This window comes from Orcinus orca, chromosome 8, assembly GCF_937001465.1.
Source record: "Orcinus orca chromosome 8, mOrcOrc1.1, whole genome shotgun sequence".
NCBI lineage: Eukaryota > Metazoa > Chordata > Mammalia > Artiodactyla > Delphinidae > Orcinus > Orcinus orca.
This window is the reverse complement of record NC_064566.1, coordinates 47,458,102-47,469,020: the sequence shown is the minus strand read 5'-3', so window position 1 is coordinate 47,469,020 and position 10,919 is coordinate 47,458,102. Positions and strand designations below refer to the sequence as shown.

Below are 10,919 nucleotides of genomic sequence, written 5' to 3'. Positions count from 1 at the left end.
AGCAACAGCATGTCATCCTGACCACAAACAACAGATGGTGATAGTGAACACTTATACCCTTTGCAATAAATATGAATGATTTAAGGAATAGCCTCAGGAACCTAATTTTGTTTGCAAGTTCAGAAGCTTCTGTACTAACCATCCCTACCTGACCACACCAGAATTGGGCCTGGCATTTAGAGGATCCTTAACAAAGAAGCACCCCTTACCTCCATTTGTGGTGTACAGTGCAGGGAGTCCAGGATTCTTGGAGCCCACGTTGACTATTGCCCTGATGTGTATTTTTAACACCATTTCCATTTCAAGGGTCTCCTACAAGAGAAGAACGAGTGCACATGGAGGGTGCCTGAGCCCTCTGATAGGTGTGACCTTAAAAACAACACTCTAGAAAGAGGGGTTAAAGAGAAATTGGGAGTTGACACGATTCTCCTGGAGTTCTGCCCCAGTATTTTTGACCATTGTGACCCCCCCAAGGACACAAGATGCCAATTTACATGTGGGGCAGGTCAAGGCCTTCTACCTGTCTAGCAGGTCCCCCACAGAGCCACACTCAATGGCTATCTGCTTTGCACTGAATTTTACTTCACCAAACTATGGAAAAAGATACTGAAATGGAATTCCTTCAAGCAAGGAGGCCTCAGAAGCTACTTTAGAGAGGAAGGAGTGCCAGCGTACACAAAGACGCATTACGAGGGACTTTTGAACACTTCCCAGTATAACATGGTGAAGCTGAGCTCATGAACGGGACCAGGCAAATTTGCCAAGAGCAAGGGAGGCATTAGTAGGTGAAAATCATGTCCTTGGTGTAACCCAGTTTCTCCAAGTTAGGGTGCACGGCTCTGGATCAGGGGTGGTGGGCCACACACCAGGATGAACGAGAACCTCCCAGGAGGAGGGAGACGCTCCTTGATCGTGTCCTCAGTAATGAAGCCTGTCTGTACTTCCAGCCTGAGATTAAGCAGAAAAAAGCTGTTGCGGGGGCCAGGTTGCGTCCCTGACCCCAGGCCCCCTGCCCGCCCTCCCTCAAGCCGGGAAGAGGAACACAAGGCTATTCGCCAAGGCTTAGACATCTGCACTACTGCTCTCCGCAGAAAGCTGGGAGTAGAGCACGTGGGGGGCCCAGAGAGCCCTTTTCAGTATTTACCCCAGACCCCAGGCTCACTGCTGGGGCTCTGAGTCCCTGGCTGGTGTCTGCCTGCTGTAAGCACCGGCGCGGGTGAACGCCACCGTGAGACAGATGCACCGGGGTGCGGCGTGAATCGAGGCTGTGAGCAGGAGCTGTGCCGGGCAGAGGGTGCTGTGGTTGTTTGGGGACTGGCTCGTTTGGGTGGCGCCCTCTGCTGGGCAGTGAGCTGTATGACGAGGCAGGCACAGCTCAGCGCTAGGTGGGAGAGGCAGCCTGTCAGCGTGAGGGCTCTGCGGGGTGCAGCGTGTGCGGTGGCGGCCGGGGCTCAGCTTATGAGGACTGCTGTCCTAGGTGAGGTGCGGGGTGCAGGGTGAAAGGGTCAGTGGCCGTACAGGAGGCAGTGTGAGTGATGGCTCTGTGGGATGCCGTGTGGAGTGTGTGTTCAGGGTGGCCCGGGGCCTCAGGGTCCCCCCTGACGTTCAGAGCAGTGCGTGGAGTGCCGCTGAGATATCGGACACCTACCCTCTACCGCCCTTACAAGCAGGTCATCCCAAATCCTCTCTCCCTCAAATTCCTGCATTTCCCAAGTAGAGACATAGTCCAAGGCCTCAGCCACCCAGCCCAGAACCAACCAACCCAGGGACTGGCCCCTGACTGGGTCAAGGGTTGGAGCTGACCCACGGTGGGGACAACGGGGACCTTACCAACAGGAGGCCTGTCCAGGGTGTACCACAGGTTGAACTGCTTTGGGTGAGGTCTATCAACTTCTTCAAGCTCCTTTCTCACCAAGATCTCCTCCTGTGTCTAGAAAAGAAGCAACACGAGCCTCACCCCTCCAGGGCACCCTGCTTGCTCCCCAGACTCAGCACACAGGTCAGCACATTCCCGCCCCGGCCACCCTACTCTAGCTGGAGTGCTCCCTGCAGACTCTGGGCCAAAGAGTTCTGCTGAGGCTCCGACACAACAAACGCCCTCTTGTGGAGGGAGGCGTTGGGTGACTGCCCTCCAGCTGGAAGGCTGTGTCTGATCACCCCAGCCCAGCTCCTGCATCCACTCTGAGCGCCAGGCAAGGCAAACCAGACTGGCCCAGGATCTCCTGCACGGAATGCGAGCAGCTAAGGCAGTGATATATGACACGATATATATAATCTACGGCACTGGAGAGCTACAGCAGAGGAAGACAGAGGCTGTAGCCTCCGCTGGGGAAAGTGCACAAAGCCAAAAGATCTGTTGCAGGCTCAGAGATGCTGCACACAAGACCTGGACCGTAAAACTCGTCACGATCCTTGTCCCAACAATTCCACTTCTGCGATTCTGTTTAACAAAATAATCTAAGCCTAGGCACAATTATTCATCACTGTATCATTTATAACTGTGAAAACTGAAAACAACCTGAATGGAGGAGAAGATTTAGTAATGATGGTGAGACTTGATATAGACTGATGAAAATATTTATAAAGAGTTTTAATGAGAAGAAAATGCCTGTGTGGTAATGTTGAGTAAAAAAACTAAAAATGAAAAACAATATACCTATAATTGTGAATATATAGCATGTATAGAGCAAACATAAAAAGAAGTAAATTATTTATATGCTTCTGTATTTTCTGAAATTTCCACTAAGGGCAAGGCATCTATGATTTTACATTGGGAAAAGCATAGAATTATATATTAAAGAAAGAAGGAAAGCTTAGTGTTTATGGTTGTTTGGGGAGACAGAGTTGAAAAACAAAAACAAACGGAAAAACAGGCCTGGACTCAGCTTCTATGGCTGCCAGTCTCCCTACTTGAGCCCAGTGAGCCCTCCCATAGCTGCAGGCGCCGGAGCAGCATGACTGTGGTGAGTGGGGAGGAGAAGAATGCAGAGACCAGCTCAGCAAACAGTGGAAAATTCCTTCCTCACTCAAGGCTGACTCAGCAGAACTGACCTGGCTGGCACAGACGAGGGACATCCTGGTCTTGTCACTGGGCTTCTTGGTGATGCAGCGGATGAGCTGCAGCATGGGCGTAACCCCTGGAACACAGCTGGCAGGCAGGCCGGGTTTCCCTCCCCCTCTGGTGCTCACTGTCCCTGGTCTGCAGCAGCTTCACAAGTTTCCTTGGCCCCGGTTACTTCTCTCACTTCTGTCCCCAGAACTCAAAGAGCAGAACCACCCTTCATTTTGGTTTTCCCTTCTAATGCAACAGTCCATCAAAAGCACTTCTCATTTTCACATGGCAGCACTGGCTTTGAAACGACTGCATTTCACGTCTAGCTCCCTAACTGTCCGACTAAGGTGAGTCAGGCACCTGTCTGAGCTCTTCAGTGTCATCTGTAAAACAGATATAATGACAAGTAAATGTGATATTTTTTAAAATGCCCGTTACGGTGCCTGGCACGTTGCAGTTCTCCTTACACATTTGTTCTCGTCTTTCAGGCATTCATTTTCAAGGGGTGGGGAGCATCAGGCTTGAACAGGATCCAGGAGCCCCTGGGGGCCTGTGTGGCCCTGCCCAGCCTGGCCCCCAGCCTCACCTTAGAGGCTCCAGGGGCTCGTGGGGCAGCCACCATGTTGGTTAAGGGGGGCAGGGCGTCCAGGGTCAGTGTCAAGACCTGTCACTGACCCTGCATCCCCATCTCAAAGAGCCAGGGAAGGAATCTCTCACATCACCCCTTCTAGGACCAAATGACTCCCAAGTCAGAAAGGTCTCAGGGCTCACCCTGTGGATGAAGCCCCCAGTAGCCTCTTACCTGTGGCCCCAGCAATCATTCCCAGGTGATGGACCAGTTTATTTTCAAGCTCACTCATTTTGTATGGTTTGAACGCAAACTTCCCTGAAAACACAGAGGATGCTTCTGATGTCTACGGCTCTTGACGGAGAGCCCGCAAAACATCACTGAGTTCCTTGGGCCTCCCAGGAAGCAAGTCCACCTAAGCGAGTGGCTGTGCCACTTTAAACCAGAGGAGCAAGCCAGGGTGGGCTCCTTAGCCAGCCCTGGTCCACCGGGGCCCAAAGTGGGAGTAGAGCCTGGGCATCCTTGGGGGAATAACTGCACCTTTTCTTCTGAGGAAGAAGGAAGGCAGGCTGAAGTTAACATGGAGTGTCACACAGCACTCTCACCCACGGCAGCGAATGAGTAAGTGATGAGCGTGTGAGCACACGGATGAGTGTGCATTCCATCCACCCACCCACCCATCCTCCACTTCTCAGCAACGGCAAGTGCCTTTCGTGCATCAGGCATCGTGCTGGAGACACAGTGATGAGGAAACACCAAACCTTTGTGCATCAGGCATCGTGCTGGAGACACAGTGATGAGGAAACACCACATCTTCGTGCGTCAGGCATCGTGCTGGAGACACAGTGATGAGGAAACACCACATCTTCGTGCATCAGGCATCGTGCTGGAGATACAATGATGAGGAAACACCAAATCTTCGTGCGTCAGGCATCGTGCTGGAGACACAGTGATGAGGAAACACCAAATCACTCCCTTACCTTCATGAAGCTTATAATCTCATAAAGTGGGTGTGTGAATGAATGTATGAAGACTTCAAGGACAAGTCCATGTGACTCAAATCTGAGGAGCTTTCTGGAACAATGGAACAACCATAGGCATCTTCTTCCTCCTAGCTGGAGGCCCAGTGTGAACCCCCCAGTACCTGACCCATGATAGAACAGGTGCCCGGATGGCCCTTGAAAAAGGATGGTGTCCCCAGTTTTCATGTTCTCCAAGTACTGAGTCCTCTTCCCCCCTTCTGGATGATTAGGGTGTACATTTTTGAAGTAGACCTGAAAAATAAGGCAGCATGGTTTTCACACCTTCAGCCCCGAGGCCACAGCCACACACAACTCAAGAATACACTTGCTACCAGAAACCAGGAAGAGCAAATCCTCTGCGCTCACGGTTGCTCTAAAGCAACACCTGAAGACTTCACTAGGTCAACAGCTTCACTGTTAAATGACACCACTGGGAAGCCCTGTCCGGGGCACGTGCCCCTTCTCCACCCACCACCCTGAACAAGCTTGTGACGGTGAGGCAGCTGGACACGGCGGGCATCACTTACCTTGATAATTACGTCCACAAAGCCTAGATCCTCATCACTGGACACAGGCGTGTAAGCCCTGACCACCAACACACCATCAATTTTGGCCGAGAGATTAACATAGTTACCTACAGAAAAGGCACCAAATGTTAAGCCTGAGCAGGGCCAGCCTAAACAGGACCAGGGATTTCTCTAAAGGACTGAGCTTTGGTGGCGGAGGGGGTGCATAGCGCGACAGGGTGCATGGGAGGAGGGCCAAGCAGGGAAGGAGCCCAAGTCCAGGATGCCTAGATCCTAGGCCTGCCCTTATCACTCCATGTGCAAGCCTGGACAAGTCACTTCACCCCATATACCTGCCCTGACTCCATCACAGCGTAGCTGTGAGCTTCACACACAGGAAGCCTACTGTCGGTGCAGGCTTACCGTGTCAAAGTGCTCTGTGGGGCAGGAAGAACTAATTAAGGGTGGAGGCTGAGCATTAAAAATTATAGAAAAGTGTTTCCTTTTTAAAGCAAAATATGTTGCCTTCGTAAAGTCATTTCTTCCTAAACTGTATGTATCACTGGGGTCTATGAATGAATCACAGCTCCCTCATCTGTATCCTGTCCCCTGGCCTGGAGCAGGCCTGGCCTCACAGGTATGCAGGGCTCCAGGATTTAGACATCCGTGGACCATGAGTTCCAGCAGCAGCACTGTGTCTCCCTGGCCCATGGCTCTGCTGAAGGGCAGCAGTGAAGCTTTGAACCATGTAATTCTGTCCCCCCAGGGTAGACATGAACAGACCAGGGTGGCCAGAGACCTGTGGATCATGACTCCATGATCCAGTGTCACATGATGGGCTAGGCCACTCAGATTTCTGCTGCATCCAACATGGGAGACGTCAGTGACTAAGGCAATTAGTGGTGAGGGCAGAAGCTGCGATCAAGAGATGCCAAGGGGCTTCCCTGGTGGCGCAGTGGTTGAGAGTCCGCCTGCCGATGCAGGGGACACGGGTTCGTGCCCCGGTCCGGGAGGATCCCACATGCCGCGGAGTGGCTGGGCCCGTGAGCCATGGCCGCTGAGCCTGCGCGTCCGGAGCCTGTGCTCCGCAACAGGAGAGGCCACAACAGTGAGAGGCCCGCGTAATGCAAAATAAATAAATAAATAAATAAAAGGGATGCCAAGAGACAAAGGCAAGAGGAAGTTCTGAGCCAGAGTATCTGAGGGGGTAGAAGCTGTGTGTGCACAGGACAGAGAGAGAGCATATACAGACAGAGCAGGGACCCAGGGAGAAGGGGGAGGAGAAGGGCAGGAGGGAGGGAAGGAGGAAAAGGAGGAGGGGGCACTGCAGGGGCAAAACCCAGTCTTTGAGGGGCCCCGAAGCCTGAGGTGCAAACGCTCTGGGTTAAGAAAGGACAGGCTTAGGATGGATAAACAAGGTCCTACTGTATAGCACAGGGAACTATATTGAATATCCTGTGATAAACCATAATGGGAAAGAATATGAAAAAGAATATATATATGTATAACTGTGTCACTTTGCCGTACAGCATAAATTAACACAACATTGTAAATCAACTGTACTTCCATAAAATTTAAAAAAAGAAAGGCCAGGCTCAATGGCTCTGGCTGTGCCCTGGCTGGGAACCAGGGATACCCAGGAATAAACACCTGTGGCAGCTTCCTGCCGAGAACTCATCTGATACTGGAAACCTTAGAAAGCCTCTTTCAGATGCAGCCAACCTGGGCCTGGCCTGGCAGCAACCTCAGAGAAAACGGGGCTGCCCGGCTGGTCCCGCAGACCGCATCTCTAACCAGCGTCATTTCAGCAGGGCTGGCAAGCATGAGCGATCTCCGAGCCTCCACAGCAGACTCTCCCAGAAGCCTCTAAATTACCTTGTGCACTGACTGTGCACTGCCCACACCAGGGCTGAGGAGAGAGTGGGTCATGACAGTTTCTAAGAAATTCTGTTTCTCAGAGGTTTTATTCTTCAGCCTTCTTGCCAATAGGGCTGGTCTCACCAGCCAGGCAGAGGCCTGGAAGGCAGGCTGACACCCAGCTCCCACGGATGAAGAGGGACAGAGGAAGCAGCAAGAAGGCTCAGGGGCCAGGCTGGCTGCCTAGTGGGTAATTTCATCACCTGAAGAGGTGACGTCAAGCTTCTGTCCCATGCACCCTGGACAAGTAGGCTGTGGATGAGGAACTCCACCAGGAAGGCAAGCAGCACAAAGTTTCAGGCTGTGGGCCTAGCAGAGCGCTAAGACCGACTCGGCCACCTGGTGGTGGTACAGGTTAGAAACGGGATAACTCGGAACTCTAGGACCGCTAGGGCTCATATCCACAACGGGTCCCTCCTTTCGTGCATGAGTCTGAGGCCCCTGCTGAGAATCCGCGTACTGGAGAGGAAGGGCACCAACCCCCTCCTGCCCCTCCAAACCTTCTGGGCCTTTCTCTTGACAGTAGGGGCACATCAATTCCTCCCATCCTTCCTAAGTGCACAGTACTTTACAGTTTCTGAATTTTCACATCCATCAGTCACTTAATTCTCACAACAATGCAAGTAGCAGACAGGCCTGGGAAACCCCATGTCATAGACAGTCTCAGAGAGGTTGACGGACTTGCTTAAGATTGCCCAGCAAGGAGCTAGCAATGGGATCTTAGACCTTCTGACTCTAGACTCAGTTCTTTTCAATGCTCATTAAGATATCGCTTTTGTGTCAGCCCCAATGGAACAATGAGAAAGGGAATGGACTGTCCCTAAGCCTACCTCCCTACCTCTTTTTGAGTTTATGTGGCTCAGGAAAGGTAGCAGGGCAACCTCTACACCTCAGCTGAGTTTCTGATAGGAGCAGAGTGCCCACAAGGCCCAGGTCCTGGTGATGACACCAAACTCCACTCACCTACAGGAAGCCCTAAGGCATGGTCCGGCGAGGACAGTCCAAAGCGGAACCTCCGAGTGTTGTAGCTGATTTGCTAATAAAACAGAAAACAGAGGCAGGCTCTGTCAGCTTTCTGGAAGCTTTGCTGGGCAGCTCAGATGCCTGGGAAAGGAGCTCCCAGCACACAAACACAGACAGTGCAGTGGGGAGCAAACTAGAGGCCATGGAATGCCCATCCCACTGCCCTGGCCTCCCCAGCCAACACATTCCCCACCGCTTTGTCTTCCTCTCACATCACCCCCCCATCCTGCCCCTGACAGCAGAGGGGGAGGGCTGACCCATCACCTCTTTCTCAGTCAGGGGCAGCAGGAACTTGGCTTCAGGGTGCTGTAAGGTGATAGGACGCCTCTTCGTTACATTCTTGTTCTTCAGGGCCAACAGGAGCACAGATCCCAATAACAGTGATGGTGAGGAGCAGGGACGTGTCCTACCAGACACATGTGAGCAGGGCACCTCAGGTCCTGCCTGCCCCGGGCAGGACAGCTCTCAGGCCCAGTGGCACCCGCTCCACACCAGGGGCATGTATGAAGCCGGACTGTGCCTAAAAGAAACTAGGCAGAGGTAAAGGTACTAAACTAGAAGGCAGGCTCAGCCTACGGTGGACATAGAGGCTGGGAGGGGCCAGCTACAGATCAGACAGGAGGGATGCTTTAAACTCCCAGTCCGATGGCTCAGGAGTGCTAATGTCACCAGGCCTTTCCTGCCCATCTGCCTCTATCCTGGCTACAGCCAAGGGTGCAAGCCCTGGCAGTCCCCTCCTTGAGGTGGAAGGGGTGAGGATGCTGCTTCCAGTACACAATTTGGAATGAGGGCCCCAACCCCCAGGGACAGAGCTAGGGAGGGGGGAGTGGCTGCTGAGCTAAGAGGGATGCTGTTGCTTCCTCCACTCCCCTCTTCCAGGTCTGGCTAGGGCAGGGGTAGGGGTGGGGTGAGTACCTCTGTTGCCAGAGCTGCTCCAGGTCTTTGCTCAAAACCCACCAACGCCCACTGTTAGCAGGAGTGAACATAAATTTTTAACTTGAAGGGTTCAGAGAAAAGAAAAGGAAGCTACACACACACACACACACACACACACACACACACACACACACAAAAGATGGAACCAGCTGGGACCAACAGGGCAATGAATCTGACTCCAACACACCCTGAGTCTCATCTTACTACATTAGCATATTAAATGACGCACCTATTGGTGGCCAGGACCTGACATTAAGGACCAAGAAAGGATAAAAAGGGGGTGGCACCCCACTTCCTCAGAAAAATCCCCGCCCCTTCCCCTGTAGACTATTGCATATGCCTCCACATAGCTCGCCTCACTCCTCCTCCCGTTGTCTTTACTCTTTAAACCCCTCTCACCAGCTGTGATCTGTGAACTTAGTTCCCACCTCTCCATTCTTCGGCCACTGAATGAAGACTGCTGGGTCAATCGCAGCTTGGGTTTTGTTATTCGCCTACTTGAACCCAAACAGAAAAGAAACCCTCCCTCGCCAAGGCAGAGAGCCTCCACTGGGCTAGGGCTGGAGCAGGGCCCATACGACTTAATTCGGTAACAAATTTTGGCGTCCAATGGGGGTCCCATTCCGTCTGGTAACTCAGGGCTTACTCGCCAACAAGGCAAGTTAAATAACTGGCCAGTTTGCTCCAATTCTGGATCCCTGAGCCAGTGAAGGCTACTAAATTAAGCCTGAGATCAAAAGGCAGCCAAGAATCAAGCGGGGTGCTCCCCAGGTTAAGACCCCACCCCCACCCCAGCACATCTCCAAGGACACTTGCTACAGATTGGTGTAGTGTCCAGGCGATGCCCAACACAGGGGGCATTGACCCCACTTCGGTCGATAAGGCCAATGGCGGTTGTAGGGGTTGGCTAATTAAGGGAAAGGATCCCAGCCACATGGTTGGAGCCAGACCTCTGCCGAGAAGACTGGACTGGACGGTTGGTTGTCTAAATTGAGCCAATGCTCTGATAACGGGGGAGGCGAGACTGGACAATTGTTTGCCTGAATGGACTGGACGGGAAGCCCTCCAGGCCACCACATGGTAAGAACATCTTTGTTTTGTGTGTGCAACGTAAGCCCTAGTCTCTGTTCTTGATAAGGGTGAAACTTCAATCTCTGTTCTATGTGGTCTTGTTTGCCCTGATGTTCTTGGAAATACTTACCACAACTGTGGGCATGGGTCGAGCACTTAAAGGCCACTAGGGCGCTCTCCACTGGAAGACTCCTGTGAAAGGATAAGTCTGTGACGGATCAGGGTAGATGAGCGCTAGGTATCCTGCCAGCTGGAAGCAAATGTCCATGTAAGTTGGCACACTGCAAAGCACTCACAGCCCTGACCCCTGCAGCACTCCCCACTCTAGGATATAGTCAAAAATCCAAAAGCACATCTTCTGTATTGGTTCGTCTTGCCCTAACTTGCCATCCTGGGGCAGGGTATATGGCTCTGTTGGGTAGGTCTCTCCCCATTACCCTCTATCACAGATCCCTAGGGATCCTTCCTCTGAGATAAAAACCCTTTAAAAATCTTATTTTTGCCAGATTTCCAGAAAATCGCCGTCTAGCCAGAGAAGGAAGAAGACACCCAAATCATCCAAAGTCCTTGGGTCCTTGCAGCTGAGAGTACAGAGAACTGCACACATTCCACATGGGCATTCGGCCTCCCTGCTCGATCGCCTGTAACCAAGCAGGGTCAAGCCCTTTTTGAACAAGCCTCCTTGACTGCCAGAGAGGCTCTCCGAGCAATTTATCTGATTAGAGAACGCTTATTTATAACCCATTCCTCCTTTACCCTATCTCCGAGGACTGCTCGCTGAAAGCACTCACCTACATTGGGTATCTCCTACAGTCTCACAGTAG

At 52.2% G+C, this 10,919-nt stretch overlaps 1 protein-coding gene across 1 annotated transcript; it reads right to left on the bottom strand.

Annotated features, from left to right (window-relative positions):
* Positions 1-778: 778 nt before the first annotated feature.
* On the bottom strand, positions 779-10,240 carry LOC101280516 (NADH-cytochrome b5 reductase 2). The gene is given in 11 exon segments (XM_049713827.1): positions 779-839; positions 841-937; positions 940-948; positions 1,831-1,930; positions 3,052-3,137; positions 3,855-3,938; positions 4,765-4,894; positions 5,170-5,276; positions 8,029-8,101; positions 8,353-8,532; positions 10,226-10,240. Coding segments are annotated over 11 exon segments (942 nt in total).
* Positions 10,241-10,919: the final 679 nt, after the last annotated feature.